Source organism: Sminthopsis crassicaudata, chromosome 4, assembly GCF_048593235.1.
Source record: "Sminthopsis crassicaudata isolate SCR6 chromosome 4, ASM4859323v1, whole genome shotgun sequence".
In the NCBI taxonomy this organism is placed as follows: Eukaryota; Metazoa; Chordata; class Mammalia; order Dasyuromorphia; family Dasyuridae; genus Sminthopsis; species Sminthopsis crassicaudata.
Genome location: NC_133620.1, coordinates 388,688,956 through 388,711,261, shown reverse-complemented (window position 1 = coordinate 388,711,261; position 22,306 = coordinate 388,688,956). Strand labels below are relative to the sequence as shown.

Below are 22,306 nucleotides of genomic sequence, written 5' to 3'. Positions count from 1 at the left end.
TCCCCTCCTTCCTCCCCACCTCTCTCAGATGGCAGGTTGATCAATACATGTAACATATTTAACCAGTATTTTGTTGGTTTTTGTTTGTTTGTTTGTTTGGTTTTTTTTTTCCCTGAGTCACCACATTTTCCACATATCATTGCTCCTAATTTCAGGAACTTTTTTTCCATTTCAGTTTCTCTACACTTCATCTCAGTTTTTACTGAGGATTAACATATTTATATGTCCCTGAGACAAAAAGTTTTTCCCTATGGTTAGCAATTCTTCCAAATTATATGTCTGAAATGTTGAAAATACTAGTAATAGGAAAGACTGAAATAGATGAGATTCTTAGTGGCTAAAGTATTTTAACCTTGTCAAACCATTTCAGGTTATTGTATCTGACGACCTTGACAAGAGTAGAAATTATAATAGGTGGAAAGCAACTTATTAATAGATTTAAGCTGGTGGTAATTAGTACACAACACTACCACAAAGTAGTACAGCTATGCCACTTTACTGAGTAATCAAGAAAACCCCTCAGGAATTAATATAGTCTCAAAAGATTCAATAAACATTCATTTTGCACCTAGGATATGTCCATTGTAATATAGTAGAAATACATACTCTTTCCTATATCAATCAATCAAGAAGTATTAAATACCCACTATTTCCAAATACACTGCTATCCAATATGGATAAAAATTCAAAGGAAGAAACAATTTCCATTCTCACTATTATGAAAATGAAATAATCTCTCACTATCATGAAATATGAGCAATAGATATGCATCCATTTGATCTCTCTCATGTGATGACATAACTCCTTTTCACTGATTATCAGTTTCTCCTAGAGGCTCAGCAATATCTTGGGGCTTGATGTAATCAACACAATGTCATATGCAAAAAAGAATCTCTGGAAAATCTCACTATTTGATAGTGATAGATCCTTTACTTCAACTCTGAGCTAGATTTCCCTCACCCACAATGGCAAGTACTTTAGTGAGCATACATCTATTCGTTTTCTGTTGTCTCCTTGCCTTATATTTATTAGGTAGTTACCAAACAGTATGTGAAATAGTAAAAAAGAGATTTATTAAATACAGTTTGTGGAAGTTTACCGAATATTTACTAATACCCTCATCGAAGATGTTCCCAACTTTGTCCAGAGATGACTGTTGTAATGATTTTATTTTTAAAAAAGAGAAGGAAAATTGAAAGATTTGCAAAAATTATTAAACAACACCTGTTTTCCCATTCATAATAATGGAATCATATTTGAACCCCTAATGTTATATTCTTGATGTGCTTACAGAGCATGTAGACATGGAACAAGAAGGAACAAAAATGAAAAGTGACTGCATCAAGTCATAGGTGCCAGGGGTGATACAATTGTGAGGGCATTGAGGATATGATATATAAGATATTTAAAAGAAAGGAATATACTAAAGGCATCAGCAAAAAAAAAAATCTCAAATTTTAATTTTTTTAAGTGAATGAGAAACAACTTCCTCATTTATCTGATGTTTTTCTTGGGGAAAAGATGGTAAAATGTGAAGTAGGCCAATAGTATCAAACTCATGGCCCAAAATTTTTGAGTGGAACCTGAACGGGACTAAAATGTAATTGGAAAATATTTAACAAAATAAATAAAAATACAATGCAACATAGAATAATGTTAACTGGTGATTTTCTAAGCCAATAGGCCTCCAGATATCCCTGTCTTTTTTATTTTGATGCCACTGAGATATAAAATAGCATAATTACATAGATTCAGAATTGGTTGAGTAACCACACTCAAAATAGTCATTTGGAGTTGTGTAAAAGTATAGTAAAAGCTATCCAGTGGAAGGCTGTGTCTGAGTATCTGCTATTTAACAATTTTGTCAATTACTTGGATAAAAGCTTAGATATTACTCACAAAATTTGCAGGTAGCAGTAAGGTAAAGGATAGCTAACACACGATGACACATTTAGGATCTAAAAGCATCTTTTTTTACACAGAAAAGCATGAGGCTTAATCGATAATATGATAAATATGATAAAAGATAAATGTAAAGTCATACCTGAGTTCAAATAATTGATGCATGGTTAAAAAAAAAAAAAAGTTTATCTAAAAAAAAATCTGGGCATCTCAATATAAGTCAACAATGTGATACAGCAACCAAAAAAAATATTCTCAGTTCATGAAGTTTACAGTTAAACTGAAATATGTCCAAACAAGGGCTTCCAGTATAGTAAAACATCTTCAAGTTCATATCAAATTAGGATTGGTTAAATATTAGGAAATATTTAGCCCAAAGAGAAGACTTAGGACAGGCAAGAAGAAACAGAATAGATGTGTTTAGATAGTTAATGGGCTATATCCCTAGGAAGAAGTATTAGACTTGTTTTGCTTAACCCCACAGGACATAACATAGAATAACTGGTATAAAATGCAAAGAGACAAATTTAGATTTGACATCCAAAAACAAAAATAAAAACAAAAAACCCTAACAAAGCTATCCAAAAATGGTTTGGAAGACAGTGATCATCCTCAAACAAGGATTATTTGCCACATATGTTGCAGTAGAGAATTGCTGGACCATATAACCTCTGAGACTCTTCCCAACGCTTTAATTTTAAGAGGGGGGAGGGGGAAGATGAGGAAAGAGTGGGGGAGGGGAAAGGTGAGGAAAGAGTGGGGGAGGGGAAAGGTGAGGAAAGAGTGGGGGAGGGGAGAGGTGAGGAAAGAGTGGGGGAGGGGAAAGGTGAGGAAAGAGTGGGGGAGGGGAAAGATATCCTTCCCTAACAAGGTAGATCCAGAGGAGGAAGCTCATTTATCTTGAATCTCAAAGACGGCCCCTAATACACACATAGTTCACGGCTTCGCTCACCTAGCCACTAGCAGCTGTCATCAGGCGCGGGCCTGAGCTAGAACCCCAGAGAAAGTGCTCACGAGGAAGTCACGCCCACACCTGCCTATAAAGGAATGGGGGCCGCACGGAGGTGCTGCGGCTGCGCAGCAGCCTGAGTTCTGGAGCATGCGCAAAGCTCTAGTCAGGTATTTGACTAGCATTTCCTCGTCCCCTTCACATCTCTAGTCCCGTCCTCTGAGCGACCTTGCTCTTGTACTTTCACAAGGATGCTCAAAATGGCAGATGTAGGCTGGAAATCCCTCTGAAAGAGGAGAGAGAGACACACACAGAGAGAGACAGAGACAGTCAGAGAGAGACAGAGATACAGAGAGTCAGAGACAGAGGCAGAGAATCAGAGAGAGAAAGAGAGACAGAGACAGAGAGATAAAAGAAAAAGAAAAGAAAAGAAAAGAAAACCTTCATCAAAATGAACCAAGCTTTCTGAGTGCAGAAGCAAAAGAAGAAATACTAATGCTTCCATTCTTCCATTTCCTGGTGTTCTTCGTCAGTTGCTGTGACTGAAAAGTTCATCACCCTGGTGAAGAGCTTTCCCAAACTTAGCCATTATTAGTCCTCAGTCAACAAAGATAGTTACCCTTCAAAGGCTTGCTAGTTTGATACAATGTTCCAGACCTTGTGTTTCACTGACATAACAGACCTGAAGAAACTAGTGTCACTCATATGCCACAGTGGATCACTGCAGAAAACTTCAGTATTCCATACATTTTCACTGGCAGTCCAGGGATTTTTTTTTTTCCTTCCTTATTTCTGCCCTAGATTCCTTCAAAATTTCAGCTAAAATCTATTTTCTACTAAATTCTTTCCTATTATCCCTAACTAAATTTTAGTGACTTCCCTTATCAAAGTGTAGGCTGTTTTCCCTTGTAACTGCTAAGTGAATGGAAGAACCTTTTCTAATTATTTTATTATTAATTCTAGGAATTGTATTGGTAGTAATTTATTATTTTATTTGTTCTAGTACTATTATTTTTGTTATATTTTTCTAAAGTCATATTTCTATATTTCTATATATATACATAATATATATATTTTTCTATATTTCTATTTTTGTCCTATTTCTGCTACTGATTTTTTGCAATTATATACTGCCATTTTACTCATATCCACTACAGTTATATTGCATTTTTACAACTTTAATTCTTTGGACACTGTAGCCATGGAGCATCAACAGAAGGATATCAATATTAAAAACTGGGGTCTTTATTTCAAAGAGAATCTTGACCAATTGATCATGAATTCTTTCATCATGACCACCACTTAAAAACAAATATATATATATATATATATATATATATATATATATTTGTTTGTTTGTTTTTATATAATTATATTACATAATATATTATGATTATATGTGTATGTGTATGTATGTTTGAATATATATGCACTTGCCTATATATACACATGCCCACCAATCCTTTGCAATCAATTTTCATAAGATATTAAGAATAATACAGCTTTAAATCATCTACAAATACGTTTCATTACTAGCACTCTGATATGAGATCTCCATACTTCTACTGATTCTCAGAAAGGAGAGACAGTCTATCTCTAGGTGCATGCCTTATAATCCTTCATATTGTCTCTTATATCTCACTTAATAGACTATAATATCTCTAAAGAAAATAATTTTATGACAAATAGCCTTTGCCCACAGTACACTGCTATCTTTATGAGTGTCAGTTAACATTTGTTAAATGAATGAATCTGTCCTTGATAATTTAGTTTTTGAAAGTAGGGAACTAAATAGAGCCTTTTTCTTAGGTATGGTTCACTAGTATAGAATTTATTCTTTCTCATTTTAGGATTATCTGAAAAAATTAAATTACCCAGAATGATATATGGAAAACAATGAATCAGTGCTTACAAAACACAAATATTTATTTTATTGAGATTAGTTATAGTAATTTTCCAATTTTGAAACAGCAGTGAGTTGATTTCTAGAATGGAAAACAACATGTGCCAGTCAGATAATTATATTAAGATCACATTATCAGTTACTCCGTACAATAATCTAATATTAGTCCATATTTTCAGTTCCTCTTATCAGTTTAATTCTGAATCATCACTTATACCTAGGCTAGATAACATGAAACCATATATTTGCTTAATTACTAGGATATCACAAAAACAAGCTAGACAACATGAAATCATATTTTTGTTAGTTTATTAGCATATCACAAAATCATGACTAGACACACAGTTAGAAATGTTTTTTATCTTTTCTATTTTAAGCCCCTTATATTCTCCAAATTTCACAAATCCTTCTCAGCTCCCTCATTGTGACATAGATTTAATACTCCATTCCAATGAAATACATACTACAGCAGACTAGATAGAACTTTTTGACCAGATACTGAATGATCAGTTTTCAGGCATATATGTTATTATAATTGGGATTCCTTCAGAGTATACCTTGGATTAGAAGGGCCACTTCCAATTCCCAAATGCTATGATTCTATTATGTTCCTTCTTTTTTATTTTATTTTAATTTAATTTTTAAATTTCTATTTATTTTAGTAAGAAAACAATAAAAAGAGAAAAAGGAAAAAAAACAAAATAAAATAGAACATTGTCCTATACCCAACAGAACATCATGGAGGATTCAAAATATATAATAATAAATTATCATTCAAGAAAGAATATATGATAGATGAGGAAATTATTTTCATGAGTGTCCATCTTTTCTTTACTTCCTTGTAGGTTGTTCTTTTGTTCTCTGGTGTGCACTTTTTTTTACTTTATTCTTTTTTCCCTTCCCCCCACCTCCTGCAAGCAGATTATAGTTAAGCAAGAATATAGTTATATATACATATATAGATATAGACATCAACACATACAACATACATACATCTTTCCTATCCTAATTCTTTGCTTTTAATAATAAAATAACAATTATTAATTAATTAATAATGTCAATCAACCATCAAGTGACCATAATAATAATAATAATAATAATAATAATAATAATAATTTTTCTTCCTAACTTGCCTACATATTACTCAACCTCACCCCCCACCCATGGATCACTTCCTTTTCTCCACCTTTTGCTTCCCCCTTCACTCATTCCTCTCCCATTATTTTTTATAGATTTTGGAGGGTGCTATACCCTTTATGATATATGTGTAGTATATATAGTATTATTCTTTTTTAAACGTATTTAGCCTGTTCCTGATGTGAATAGATTTTCAGAAGTAGGAGTCCTCCTCCTCCCTCTAATGACTCTATGTCTCTGTGCCTCATTTGTATAAATCTTTCTCCCTGTCTCTGATGTCAATCTTAAACATATGATATATATTTCCATGTAAAATAACATAAATAATTAGTTCATGTTAATTTCCTTGAAATTCATGTTTTAATATTGGCTCTCTCATATTAAATTTTCTATTGAGTTCAGGTTTCACAATGTCCAGGTTCTGGACAATTGACAATTTTCTTGTGCTTTCCCAGTCACTAATAGAATGAAACAAAGTTTTCTCGTGCTTTTTAGCATAATGTTTCAGCCATACTATCAAATGCCTTAAATGAGAATGAACATGCTTCTAAGATCAGTTATCACACCGATGGAAAATTCTTCAATTTGAAAAAGCTACAAGCCAAAACCAAAGTGAAAGGAATATTCATGCATGCTTTTTTGTTTGCAGGTAATCATGTGCTCAAAGCAACTTTCAAAGTTGAGATGCTATAACTTATGGATTGATTCTCTAGTGCTTGGGCTAATTTTGGCCTAATAATTAACAACAAGAAAATACAGGTATTCCATCAGCCAACACCATGTTGTATGCCAGTGAAACTTGGACAGTCTACCACTTGAATTGTCTCTGGAAAATTCTGAAATTCACCTGGCAGGAAAAGAAATCAGAAACTAAAGTCTTTTCTTGAACTAAAGTGCCAAAAATTCATACTCTAGAGAGGACAACTCCATTGGGCAGGCCATATTGTTCAAATGCCAAATGTACTCCTGCCAAAGAAAATTATTTTATGGAAAACTCACACAGGGCAAGTGCTCACAAAGTGATCAGAAAAAAAGTGACTCAAGGACACTCTCAAGGTCTTTCTTAAGAACTTTAGAATTGATTGCACAATATAGAAGACACTGGCACAGGATCATTCAGCATGGTATGCCCTCATCAGAGAAGACGCTGTGCTCTCTATGTGCAAAACAGAATTTAATTAGCCCAGAAAAAACAAGAGAGGCACAAAGTTGGAGAAGCTGCTCCAAATGTTCATAGAGACTATTTGTGTCCAACCTGTAGCTGAGCATTCTGAGCTCATGTTGGTCTGGTTGACCAGTGAGACACATTGCAAAATAACTGTAACATAGTGATGTCATCTGATTTAAACATTATCACCTGTTTTGCCTCTATACTCCTATTTCCTATTAGAGTGTGAGTTCCTTGAGAGCAGGAACTGTTTCCCTTTTTTATCTGTATCCCTACCATGTAGTGCAGTGCTTAGCATTGTAGCATTCAAGAGTTTAGTATAGAGAGGAATAAGACATGCTTGCCTGGTCATACTCCTTCAATAGAGATTCTGGGAGGAGCCATCCACTGAGGGAGATGAAGGATAAAAATTTCTAATGTGGAAAATACAGTGCTGGAGAGAGGTTTAGAATAAAGAGATGGGGAATCACAGAAGATATCTGAGAGGTAGATACTATCCCATTCAAAGCAATGAAGCTCTTCCTAGCTGAAAGTGATCTTTCATCATCATCATCATCATCTTCTTCTTCTTCTTCTTCTTCTTCTTCTTCTTCTTCTTCTTCTTCTTCTTCTTCTTCTTCTTCTTCTTCTTCTTCTTCTTCTTCTTCTTCTTCTTCTTCTTCTTCTTCTTCTTCTTCTTCTTCTTCTTCTTCTTCTTCTTCTTCTTCTTCTTCTTCTTCTTCTTCATCTTCTTCTTCTTCTTCTTCTTCTTCTTCTTCTTCTTCTTCATCATCTTCTTCTTCTTCTTCTTCTTCCTCTTCCTCTTCCTCTTCTTCCTTCTTCTTCCTTCTTCCTTTTTCCTTCTTCCTTCTTCCTCTTCCTCTTCCTCTTCCTCTTCCTCTTCTTCCTTCTTCTTCTTCTTCTTCTTCTTCTTCTTCTTCTTCTTCTTCTTCTTCTTCTTCTTCTTCTTCTTCTTCTTCTTCTTCTTCTTCTTCTTCTTCTTCTTCTTCTTCTTCTTCTTCTTCCTCCTCTTCTCTCTCTGTGTTTGTCTCTGTCTCTTTTTGTCTTTCTCTATCTCTCTCTGTCTTTGTCTCCCTCTGTCTCTGTCTCTATGTCTCTCTGTGTCTCTGCCTCCTCCTCTCTCCTTCTCTCTCCCTCTTCCTCTTTTTCCCTCTCTCTTCTTCTTTATCTTCACTCAATCTTTCTTATGATACCTTGCTTCCTATTTATTTGTGTATCTTAAATGTATTCTTTCTATATTCCCAGAGGGTATGATCTATATGCATTTTCATTTTTATGTCATTACCACAGTACATTTGGGTTTTTTGTTTGTTTGTCTTTTAGGGTTTTTTCCCTGAGGCAATTGGAATTAAGTGACTTGCCCAGGGTCACACAGCTAGGAAGTGTTAAGTGTCTGGGGTCAGATTTGAACTCAGGTCCTCCTGACATCAGAGCGGGTGTTCTATCCACTGCACCACCTAGCTGCCCCCACAATATATTGTTACTGAAATATTTAAAGGTCCCCAATATACTAGTTTGTCTTACCTTCAAATAAGTATTTAGTTAAAAAGCAAAGACTCTGAAACTCTCCTTAATCAACATTTAAACATTTCTTTACCAATGTGTAATACAAGTTTGTGAGAAATATTTAATAGTCTTTCTTTTTACATAAAAGTTCCAAATTCAGAATAGAATTTTCTAACAGTCAATAACAGATATATAAACAATTTCCCAGCATTTGTATCTTCTTAACCCAACTCATCTTTAGATACTGTAAAATTCATTTTATGTAATACACACCAAATTGGAAAATAAATCAGCATTTAAATCATGATTAACTATTCTCTCAGCAAAAATATGAAGAGAAAGATTTGCATTTATATAGTTTGGAAATATCAGAAAGAACATTTTGATTATTCATTTGCACTTCTGAAATGGATACTTGAAAAACTTTGCAAGCAATAATATCCAATTTCTACTTTGAATGGGTACAAATTTAGTCAGATCTGCCAGTCTCATATTGAACTTAATCAGAATTTTCAAACCTAGCCACTGTATACCTATTTTCTTTAGTTTGATAAAGGCCTTAGGTCCATGTTTATTCTCTCTGATGATTACAGAGTAGATTTTTAAACCATTGGAGCTCAGTTAAATGACAAAGTGCATTTCAAAAAATATTGTCATTGATTTTGATTTACACCTCCCAGCTTGTCTCATTTATTGTTTGATTTTAATAAGCTTCATTAGACTCATATCAAACTACAGTCACTGTAGAGTAGCTCTAAAAGAAGACATTGAAAAATTTGATGCCATTGAATTTCTTTTTAAAGAAAAATCTGATATAAATAATTGCTCAAAACTAAAAACAAAACAAAACAAAACAACAACAACAACGACAAAAACCATCCTTTTTGAAGAGACCTATTCACAACTGCAAACTTCACTGCTTTCACCCAGTATGGGCTGCAAGTGTCACTTTTGCATATGTCTCTCTGTAATACTTAAGTCAAACATAAATCCTTTAGTTTTCCAGAACTGATGAACTCCCTTATAGATAGATGACAGAACAGTTGATAAAATTCAATGCTCACAGGGCTCTGTAGCTAAGCTTCCTCTATTCCTAATAGGGATTTTTATATTAAACAGTTACAGGATGAGCATTTAAACTAAAGCAGCCACAAGTTAAATCACAGAAAACAGCTGTGGCCACAAAAAGCAATAGAGCAGTACAGCATCTTCTGGTAGCTTGCAGTAAACCCAACATCCAGGTATGTCTGCATTATAAATCATGTGCTGTAGTATCTGTGGGTGTTTGATAATCCAGTGTTGGAATGCATTGACTCCATAGCATCATTAATTTAGAGCTATCAGGAATCTCAAAGGTCACCAAATCTAACTCATTTTACCAATAAGTAATCATCTCTGTCATTCCAAATTTGTTGTTTTTTCCAAAGCTCAGCTCAAGCAACATCTTCCACATGAGGTCTTCCCTCCTGACTCCCTCATCTATTAGTATCTCCTTCCAAAATTGAACTATGTATTTATTTTGTAGATCTTTTTAAATGTATGTATCATACCTCCCAAAAGAATGTAAACTCATTGAAAGCAAAGACTTTTCTTTGCCTTTGAATGGTCAGTTTTTAGCTTGTCACTCAGCACTTAAAGCACTTGATAAATGTTTGTGATTGATGGATTCACTGGCTGGAAAAGAATTCTCACATCATATATCTGTTATCTAAAAACAATCTTTAGGGAAAGATATACTGGTGCACTAAAGCCATCTGCTATCAACTGATAAGTGATTGATAGTTCAGGCAGTGACATGAGTTGCTTTAATTGATTCAATAAATAAATAACAGTTCTTAACTCATCTCTTTTTTTTCACACATCAGGAGGGACTTAATGAAAAAAGAGATAGAACCCCTTGCATTTTTCTTAGAATAGCAGCTAGTTTAAGGATCACTTGTCAGTCATTCTCTCAGTTTAAAACTTACAGCCTGCCCTTAAGGGACAAAGCAGTGTTAGCTCAGGAGCATTATCAAGACACTAACATTAATATGATGACAGAGAGATCATAATGGAAATTAATTCATACCAGTGTCAACCAATTATAGTCAAAACAAAACCAAAAGCAACCCTAAGATTTGAGTCGGAGAAATCAGGTTCAAACTCTATATCTGTCACTCACTACTTGTGTAATCTGGAAGATGTCTCTTCATCTCTCTGGGTCTCAGTTCTCCCATCTGTAAAGTCAGGGAGTTAGGCAACCAGGTACTCAATAAATCTCTTTCAAGCTCTAAATCTATGATTCTATCATCATCTACCATACAAATTAAAGATGTAGTATGAATTCAGAGAAAAGGATAGAATTCATACAACCACAGATTTAGATCTACACAGAACTTTATAGACCTTAATGCTCACCACCCATCTTTATTTTACAGATGAAGAAATTAAGCTCCAGAAAGAATCCTTCCTCTCAGAAGTACTTGTCTCATCTCTCTATTATAAAGATAGTACGATACTAGAAAAGTAAAAACTACTCCAAAAACACTCATTAATAGGGGACACACAAGATTCTACAACAAGGAAAAAGAAAACTCATAGTATTAAAAAATTAAAGATAGTCCCTGAATTGTAAATTCTGTATGTTTATATGTGTATCTATACACATATGTTGACAATATTGAAACGTATACATATAACAATCTTGAATAACATACTAGAAAGTTTTTCTATATATGTGTATATTTGACTTTAATCTTTAAAATTTATCTAATTACATATGAAACTTCAAGATATTGCTAATTCTAAGGTTTAAATTATGATTTTTTTAAATCAAGAAAAAGTAGTTTTGAGATATATCTGCTTGCCTGATGTACAAAGTCAGAGAAACCACACCAATATTTATAGGGATTATTTGGGAGCATTTATAGGGAGCATTCTGAGTTTGTATTGGTCTGATCAATCACAGTCAGACACACTTTAACTGAACTCTTACATAGTGATGCCACTTTGGTCCCCTTCAAGAATGAAGGACAACAACCAACATGTGTCTGCTACTTTCTTATCCACAGACATACATATATTTATCCACAGTCAAGGCAAAATTGAACTTTGAGAAAAACAAAACAAACAAACAAAAAAAAATCTTCATTCTCTTCATTAAGGACCAGTTGGATTACATTTATGCTTCCATAATTTTTTTTTACTTATTATGAGAATTTTCATAGTGTTAACAGAGGTCTCAAGAAAGAGAATCGATAAATTCAGCATAGTTTGCTAAGAGTATGATGATATTAATATAAAAGCTACACTGGGGTGATTGCCATAGAGGCTAGTGAGCTTTACAAAAAAATTTAAAACAAAAGATAAATGTGTTCAAGAGATGCAAATAATCTTATAATTACACACACACACACACACACACACACACACACACACACACACACCCCAACCCATCATCTCACAAATGATATTATTGTTAGCAAAGTGTACCAGGCAAAAAATAATTTATATAGTTTGGCTGTTACTAAAAAAACTAGTTGCTTTATCTTCATTTATAAATATTGCATATATATCTATATCTCTATATATATATATATGTGTGTGTGTGCACGTGTGCTTAATATACATGTGTGTATTTAGTCCATAAGACTATTGAATAACTTCTCAAAATGAATCTATTAACAGATAATTACTGAACACCTCATGTACCTAACATTATTCTATAATACTATTCTCTCCCGATCAGCATGTGAAAGTATCAGGTTGGAGTAATACAATCTCAGCATTTTCTGAGGATTAAATGAATGATTAAACATGTGGAAATGGCTAATTGTTTGTTCAACTTTATTTTCAGTCAGGCTATTTAAAAAACTAGCAATCGTTGCAATTTTTTTTGTTTCTGGTGTTTTTTTTTCCCACCATTCTTAAGAAGATTATTTGTAGCTGTTTATTCTTCTCGATAATCAAAAGTAACTTAAATAAATTGCACTGTGGTTTTCTTTTAACTGCAAGACCTACTTTTAATCTACTTTGACTCTGACTAAATTGACAGATGGTGATTTTTTACTTCAATGAGAGTCATTTTTTAGCTGCATGAAATAAATCTTAATTTATAGCATTTGCAGTTTTGAACTTGTACTGAATTTATTGTTCCTCCTGAGGTGAATTCTAGAATTCAGGCTGCTTTCATTATTTCCACACAATTCTTCCAATGCACCAGGATCTTTTTTAAAATTCTATTTCTTCTTTTTTTTATCTTTTTTTAAAAATATATTTTAGATAATTAATTTTTTTCTGTGCATTTTCATTTTTTAAAATTTCTTATGTTACAAATGACTGCAATCACTTTTATAGTTTCTTCACAACAAACAATTTTGGCTCCTCAGAGAAAAAATCCACTGAAATACTTCCTAAAATGTCTATCACTTTTATTTTTAAATAAATTAATTTTCATCTCTTACTTGAATTCTGCATTTTTTCTTGATTTCCTCATCTCTGATTGCACTACCTAGCATAGCAGGTGGTATTAGCAGTTATACAGCACTCTCTCCTACAACCATCTCCTACATTTTTTTTTGTTTTATATTTGACATGCATTATTTAAATGCTCAAAGCTCTATCAAATGTTACCTCTCACCTTTTTCATCAGCCCCCAACTCACCTTGTCAATTTGGATTGATTAAAATACTTCTCTGACATCTATGGAAATGTACATTAATCTTTATTAAAAATCAGGCCGATCCATTCTTTTGTATCTCATGCCTAATTGATTATAATTGAGCAGCAAAAGTTGATTACTTATTTAAGGAATTTGTGGCAGGTGCCCAGAATATTCATATTATTTAGAGACTACCACATCTATTTGCAAATTTTTTCCCTTTTCACCAAAAATAATTTATTAGGGAAATGAAAGTTTAAATAAAGAAAAATGGAGAATTATACTCTTCTATTCCTCTAACAGAAGGGAGTAAGGAGTAAAATTTCAAATTTCCTTTATTGGGTAGCTAAAAGTAGTAGTAGTCCCCTTCCTTTAGAATGGATCTTCTAAAAATAGGATAAGAATGAGTGAAGAAATAGAATTAATGAATGTAAAGAAATGTTTTCCACTAAGTATTTTTTCACTTAATGTAATAATAATAATAGTAATAGCAATAGTATATCACTCTAATGTTTATGAAGTGTTTTTTAATATTTCAATTTATCTCCACCAATTTTACAAGTATAAAAATCATTTTTGAAAAAGGCACAACAAACAGGACTTATTGCCATTTATATTCACCTTAAGAATGAAAATATTAATGTTGGCAAAAAAGCCATTCTGTTTTCTAGTTTACTTCATCAAAATTCTTAAATTAATAAAGGCACTTATTAAAGTGATAGATTACTATATATTGTAGCATCATGATTTCCCAATTAATTTGGAGGAATGACACCAAAGGGGAAATTGACTAAAAATCCAGACAATATTCATTCTTATCTAAAACAGAGGTAATATCATTTAAAACTGCTTACTATAAAAAAGGTTTTGTCATTACCTAAATACCTAAAATCTATCTGTTGTAATTCAGTCATTTCAGTCACATCTAACTCTTTATGACCCCATTTAAAGTTTTCTTAGCAAAGATTCTGGAGTGGTTTGCCATTTCCTTCTCCAACTTAATAACAACACCAACTTAATTATCAGTCAGGTAGAATTCTTCAATTTATTTTCATGTCTACAATAAAAAGCAAAAGCCCATTCCTTCAAGATACTATGATACACCAAGAAACACCCTCCTAACATACTGTTTATATCTAGACTCAAAAATTTCCACAAAGAATAATAGGGGAAATATTTCCAGTATGAAATCATGAAAGCCTCTGCCCTATTTAAAACTAAAGTAGAAATGTTATGTTTTAATGGATAGGTATCTCCATCTCCTGGGCTTTTAGGAGAATGCAGCTAGGTACTATTCTATTAGAGGGATTTTAAAAATCGGTGGTATTACAATAATCACAGGTGAAATTTCTTCAATTCTTCATACCAAAATTGTTCAAAATTGCTGTTGATGACAAACAACAGAAAACTTTAATGAGCAAACAGTTCTCCAATATAGAAGATATGGTGAAGAGGAGGAAATTTGTCATTACAAAATTGGAGAAAAAAAGAAATAAAATCAAAGAAAAATTCAATTTAATTCAAATGAATGATTTTTTCATTCATTTTTTCAATTGTACTGATTGAATAGAGAGCACTCTGATAAGCACTAAGGAAGATAACATTTAAATAGAGCATGGAGCTTACAGAGAATTAAGAACATATAAAACATGTACATATAAATAACTAATAAAACCCTAGTATATAATTAATTGCTGTGTAAAAGAAGAATAAACAAAATGCTATGTGAGGTCCCAATTGGACCTTAATTATTACTAATTAGGGTAATCAGAGAAGGCTTCTCAGACAGAAGATGAAATATGTTAATATGCTAAAATGTGTCCTTTAAACAAATGATCTGTATGTATATATGCATATAAATATAAATATATATATATATATGTGTATATATATATTATAGATTATATGTACTATATATATATATATATATATATATATATATATATATATATATATATATATATGCTAAAGCCAAGGTTGTAATCTAGTATTTTCAGAACCATTTTCTATTTTTTTTAAAGTATCTATCCAAAAAAAAAATCTGGGATTCAATATGAATATTTAAATTATAGTTTATTGCCTAACACTTTTAACACCAAGAGAACATTTCTAATTCTAAGAGAATAGTTTTCAGTTTAGCAAGGACATTTCTGATTCAAAGGGAATAGTTTTCAATTTAGCACTTCTTACTAAAAGCTTAAAGGTCAATTTCTGTATAATAATTAAAATAAACAGAATACATGCCAAATAGAAATCTATGGATTTTCAGACTGACAACATCCTTAAATTGAAATACATATGTCTTCTTCAGACAATTCTATGCATAAATTTTAACAATTTTCCCACAGACAAAAAATCTGGATAAGTTTTAAAAGAGATCCTTAAAACATGGAACATAGTTATCCTGAAAAAAGCAAGTCATAAATTAAAAGATTATGAAGTTTAAAATGTTTCTGGGATGATTTCCAGAAATATATATATCCACAGCATTCAGTAGTCAGCAATCATTCTATTCTTCCTAGCTACATAACATATTCAGGATAAGCTAATTACAAAAAAATTAAGGTAACTCAATTTTCTACCAAAGGCAGCCTAATGTCAAAGTATCTGTGAGAGAATACTGGCAATCAGGTTTATATATTGTATCCATGAATCATCACCTGGACATTGTTTCATTTCAGTATTATACCAAACTAAACTCCTTTTTTTCTTTTCTTCAATTTCTTTTCTTTTCTTTGTTTTTCTTGTCTCATTCTGTCTCTCCCCACCTTTTCTTTTTCTTTATCATTGCTAAATAACAAAGCGTAATAGAATATTTATTTATTGGAGCTTGAAAGGACCTTAGAAACATTATTTAACTCCAACTCTCAAATTTGCAAATAAGAAAATTCAGCCCTAGAATGCTAAACTTAGGCTAGTTAAAGACAGAAACAAGACCAGAATTCTGATTCTTGGTCCAGTGCTCCTTCCACTGTAACCACATTATCTGGTATATGGTTATTATCCCAACTTACTCAGTCTTAAGTAAATGTTATTATTAAGGAGTTAAGTAATAAGGACAAGCTGGATCTGTGTCGCTGTGTTGTAATTACTTTTGTATTCTATTCTTGATAATTGGTGTCCAAAGCTTTGTCAGAATGTAGTTTTTTATCATAAAAGATGACAAGACAATCATAAATAGAGCTAAAAATTGCTAGTAACTAGGGCATCATCACCCACTGGAAATATGGGCTTAGTGACTAGGAATGAGTCATAACTGGCCAATTTAAAATGTGAGATCTAGTTCTACTTCAGTGTCTAGGCAATTGATCTCTACACTACCTAGAATTATGGATAATTTCTTTATCATATGACCATATGCTGAAAAACCACAGGTAATAAAAGTCTTTAAGTGGCAGAAAATTAATAAGTTTTGCCTCCTGAGTTATATAGGAGTTATATAAAGATCCAAATGCTTCCATGTTTGATAAATACCAAATAGAAGAAATAGATAAAATAGAAGATAAATGATGTCTCGGTACAGTGGAAAGAATTTTAGCCCTAAAAATCAGAGGACTTGGGTTCAAATCTCACTTCAAAGTCTAACTATGTATGTGTGAACTTGTAGAAAATTATTTATTCTCCCAGTTTCCTCATCTATAAAATGAAAAGATGAAGTAGATGACTTTTAAAATCCTTTCAGACAATTATCCAGGATCCTATGTGTAGAGAGTGGAGAAGTATGCTTGAAACAAGTATACTTGAAACAAGGTGTTAACTCAGTGGAATGAATGAGATGATTGTTCTCTGGTATATATTTAGTACTTAGTATGCTGATGAAATGGTTCCCTAAATTCACACATAATCAGTATGCTATGATTATGTAATTACAATAAAATAAGGACTAAAAAGGACTGGAAGATAGACAATTTATCTTGACCAAACTTGTGGTGGCTCTCATGCCTCCTGCACTAAGATCAAGACTGGGCCAGAATAAAGAATCTAGACTCTATTCTTGACCATTCTTGTAGTTTCTATCCTGCTGAGACCAAGGCTCATCTGAAGGACCTCCAGAAAGCTATCCTGAAACATTACATTTTGGCACCCAACATGGGGTAGTGAAAGAAACACACTACATTTTGAGGCTCTGGACTGACGGCATCATAAGTTCAGTGGAGAAGTCCCTATGACCAGGAAATAAAATCAGTAAACTAGTCACTTTCATTTTTCCACTAAAATGGGGCAAATACTAAGAAAAGAGCCTTCCCCAGCCCAAAAGAAGTGTGTAGAAAGCATAGTTAGGTTAATAAAACGCCAAGGTTTAATTGTAACTTGAGAGCAGATCATTGGACTCTTAGATATATGTGCATTTATAAGAAGTTATATTTTTCATTTTAAAAGAAAAATGTAATTCTTATTATAATACTTTATGCTTAAGTCAAATTATGTATGTCTTAAGTAGTATTAGTATTAATTGTAATAGTATTACAATGTTAAAACTGTTTTTATTATTATTAAAATGATGGCATACTATTTCACCTATTATTTCATTCTCTTAGAGAAAATGATTTTTTTTTTCTTTTAGTCAATCTTATTTGCTATTTCAATGGGGATTGTGCTAATTGTGCTGATAATTAATTCATTAGAATTTAATATAAATAACTGCACAGAAGAACTTTTAGTGACACACAAAAGAAGGTATTGCTCCTTCTTATGTAATTCTAAAATTTGAAAAACAGGCAAAACAGATAACCTTAATACACAATATTACATGGTAAGCAAATGAGAAGGCTGCAAAATAGGTGATTTGTGAGGTCTGAGGGGGAGAAAGTTGGTAAATGCCAGAAATCATTACTAGAGTCAGTAAACTTCATTGTTTAAATTAAGCCAAATTCATTCTGCCTACCTTAGAATTGGAAGTAGACTCCAAGAAACAGAGCCTGTTGCCAAATCCTTCAGCTGCCAAACACAGTTTCTGTTGTTCTTTGTGGATGGTCGCAGTACATTGTAAAACCACTTCATCATCCTGCCAAATAGAAGAAATAAGTGGCAAATGTTAAGTTGGACATGACTGTGCATTCGAGATCAGATCTGGAAGGATATAACACGAGAAGCATTTTGAAAATCTAAGTTAAAGGCAACAGCAAGAACAAAGCTAGAAGCAATTCCCAGGGCTTTATTTATTCATTGTAAGAAAGCTAATGATGTAGAATTTGCCAAACTTAGGCATTCATCTCTTCTCACATGATCCCCACTTCTTCTCAGGGGAAAACTGAGCAAAATCACACAACAAATTAACCTTTTAAAAGTGATTAAAACAACATTACCAAGAAATTATATTATATATCTCCTTAACAACAAATACCATCACAGTAAGACGATTCTATGGGTGGGCAGGTGAATTATTGTAAATATAGCATCCCGAAAAAGAGATCAAGAGGAATAATATCTTCAATATATATGTAAATTTCCTCAGCAGATTTAAATGGATATATTTCTTAACTATTTCATTCCATTACAACACAACAAATTCTCCAAAGATTAATTAAGCACGGTAAGTGACAGTGGATAGAGTTTGGGGTTGGGAGTTCTAATCTTCCTGAGTTCAAATCTGGCCTCACTGTGTGACCCTGATCAAGTCACTTAATTGAGTTTGTCTCAGTTTCCTCATCTGTAAAATTAGCTAGAGAAGAAAATGGCAAACTGTCCAGCATCTTTTCCAAGAAAATTCCAAATGGGGTCATAAAGAGCCAGACATAACTGAAAATGACTGAATAACAAAAATGATGGGAGATGGGGGAAGATTGTACAACCTTTTGCTACTATCATCAATAGTCATGGTAGTAAAGAACTTAAACTGAAGCATGAAGAAGTTAAATGATTCACCTTGGGGACACAAAATTAAGCCGTAACTTTGGGGCTAAAATTCGGGTTTTCAAATTTCTATAGTCCAGAGCTCATTCTATGATATAATTTTGTTACTCTGTGCCATCAATGGGAAGAAATTTAAAAATAAAACTGTTTTCATTATGACATTTGGATTAGATGACACAAAATCTTATATTCATTACCATTTTTAATTAATAGAAGTGAGAAGGGCAAAACAAACGTATGCTTATAGAAGTAGTAAGAAGTGACCAGCCTTAAAAAAGCACAATGTTATCTTGTTAACCTAAAGAACAGATTTTCTGTTTTTTTTTTATTACCAAGAATCAACAAATTACACATGAAAAACTGAGACATCTATTTATTTGTTTTTATATCATGTAGGCCACAAAAAAATTAAAGAATAGTTCAATAGTGACAGACCTAGATATAGTCAAATTCCTTGCAAATCACTTTAATATTTGTCCTTTGAAAAGTATATAATTCTAAATTTTCAGTCTTATTATTTATAAATTATCAACTTATGTAATAGCTTGCTGAAAATCACAAGATATGAACTATGCTGTGAACTATGTCAGCTGGGTATCTTAGGAATTATAATCTCTCTACTTTCTACACATGCATGTGTACACATATACACACATATAAAGAGGGAGGAAACATTACTTCGGAATTGAGGATTAGTAATGAAATCTTTGATACTCATGATTTTATATATATATATAATATTCCCAACATTTAGCACAAAACCTGACATATATGAAATGTTTAATAAAGTTGACTGTCTAACCAATAGAAATTGAGCTAGGTCTGAGAAGGTAGTTTGGCAAGTAGACACTACTGGGTCAAAGGGTATCCACAGTTCTTGATAGCACTTTGTGTATAGTTCCAGATTGCTCTCCAGAAAGGTTGGATCATTTCACAACTCCACCAACAATGCAATAGTGTCCCAGTTTTCCCTTTCAATATTTATCATTATCTTTTCCTGTCATCTTAGCCAATCTGAGGGGTGTAAAGTGGTACCTCAAGAGTTGTTTTAGTTTGCAATTTTCTAATCTATAGTGATTTAGAGCATTTTCATATGACTATGGCCTTTATTCTGTCATCTGAAAATTGTCTGTTCATATCCTTTAATATATTTTGCTTTGGAAATAAATATTGTCTATGAAAGAGTACAGATGATAAATTACTTTTATAGTAAACCCTATATTCTCATGTTAAAACAGTTATTATCTTATGAGAACTAGAACATGAAGATTTTTTCTCTTCTTCAAAAGTATTAATGATTTCTCAATTAACAAGTATTTGTTAAACCTGTATATTATGTTCTAAGAACTATATTAGCACTGTGGATACAAATGTAAAAGCAAGTTAACATCTGCCTTCAAAATGCATATATTCTATTCCCATTACACTTCTTTTATTACTTATTAAAATTATTTTATGTAAATGTTCTTTCTGCTGAAATTTAGAGTAAGAGTTCTTTCAGGGAATCTGTGAACTTTTAAAAAAAAGTTATGATATATGTATTTTAATTTTATTGGTTTCTTTTGTAATTCTATGTATTTTATGTATTTAAAAACTATTCTGAGAAAAGTTTCATTGATTTAACCTGATTGTGAAAGAGGTCCATGACAAAAAAGTTTAATGGGACTTCTTTGGAGCAATGGCCATGTTTTATCTACATTTGTATTTTCCCTTAGTACCTAGTTTGGTGTTTTAGAAACAGTAGGTAGTTAAATAGTTGTTAAAATAATTCTAATAGTTGGATTTTTTTAAATGAAGATTTGCAGTTTAGCCAGAAATTTTTTTTTAGTCAGATTGCACAAACAGGTCCACATGAAAAATAAATTTCCATAAGATGATGTGACTTGCTTCTATACATTTTCCCCTGACAATTTCTTTCAACAAAGTGAGAGATGCAGGTTGCAAATGTCATCAACATCACCAAAGACTTACTAAGAACACTTAGTACCTCGTTATTATCCCTTTGGAAATAGGAAAATAAAGTCTTCCTGAAACACAGGGCAGGAAAAGTTTCTTTGTATGCATTCTGACATCTGATTAGGTTTAAATGTTTTAAATTATTAACACGAGAAATATGATGGAACAGAAAAGTAAGAACCAGTAGGAGAAAAATAACAAGATCTAATGGAATGAAAAATTTTTAAATTCTATCATTCATACTTAATGCTAAGCACATTAAAAATCTCAAATTCCATTTTTGTGGAAAAGAGGGGAAATAAGCATATGAAACAGAAAAACAAGAATTTTGACTAAGAAATAAAAGACTAGATTAAAAACTAAAAAAGAAAAAACAAAAGACGTTTTGAATTTATCTCATTGCCATCTAAGATATTCCGTATCATGTATACATCTTGCCTATTCTAAATACTATCTTTATCGCAAAAATCACTTGCATGTATATGAGTCTATGTATGTGATTGGGAAAGAGAGGATTTTTGTATTCACACATTTTAGACTGCTGACAATAATCTTCCTTTCTGGAATACACCAGGCATGAGAATAAAACATCTACCCTACAGTAACTAGATGCATAAAACACTTAGATATCCTAGGATGAAAGCAATTGCTTTCTGTCATGTAGCCACACAGCCTTATCATCACACAAACTTACTGCTGTATTTGAATGAGAAAGGAATGCCGAAATTTTTTTTCCCCTCCATGATCAAAATATGCTATGTGGGGAAAGATAGTAAAATTGATATGATCAACTCATAAGATTAGTCTCAGGGCTTCTAACCTCTTTGTATGTTTCATATTATATCATCATCTCCAAAATCACATTTTATTTTATTTCTTTTGCTTCCTTCCTTCCTTCCTTCCTTCCTTCCTTCCTTCCTTCCTTCCTTCCTTCCTTCCTTCCTTCCTTCCTTCCTTCCTTCCTTCCTTCCTTCCTTCCTTCCTTCCTTCCCCTTCCTTCCTTCCCCTTCTTTTCTTTCTTCCTTTTTTTTATTTTTGAGTAACCAAAGTATAGAGATTTTTCCAGTCTCAGCCATTTTCTGCACTGAAAAATGCTTCACTTCTCTGGATAGACACCAAGTACACAATGTGAAGAAGAACAGATCCCAGAGAGTTTTACTGCAGTATGTTTCAGTAACATATTTTTGTTCATGATGGAATATTTTTCATAGAATCTTATTTTTATCTTGCTTCTGGAATTTTTCTAATCATACATGTACATAGATGTTTATACAGACCTCTAAATTTTAATAT

At 32.5% G+C, this 22,306-nt stretch overlaps 1 protein-coding gene across 1 annotated transcript in view; it reads right to left on the bottom strand.

Annotated features, from left to right (window-relative positions):
* Nucleotides 1-22,306, bottom strand: part of RYR2 (ryanodine receptor 2) — a 699,155-nt gene that overhangs the window by 483,818 nt on the left and 193,031 nt on the right. The window contains exon 2 of the mRNA XM_074262493.1: nt 18,090-18,209. Coding sequence (XP_074118594.1) covers nt 18,090-18,209 — 120 coding nt within the window. The remainder of the gene's footprint in view (nt 1-18,089; nt 18,210-22,306) is intronic.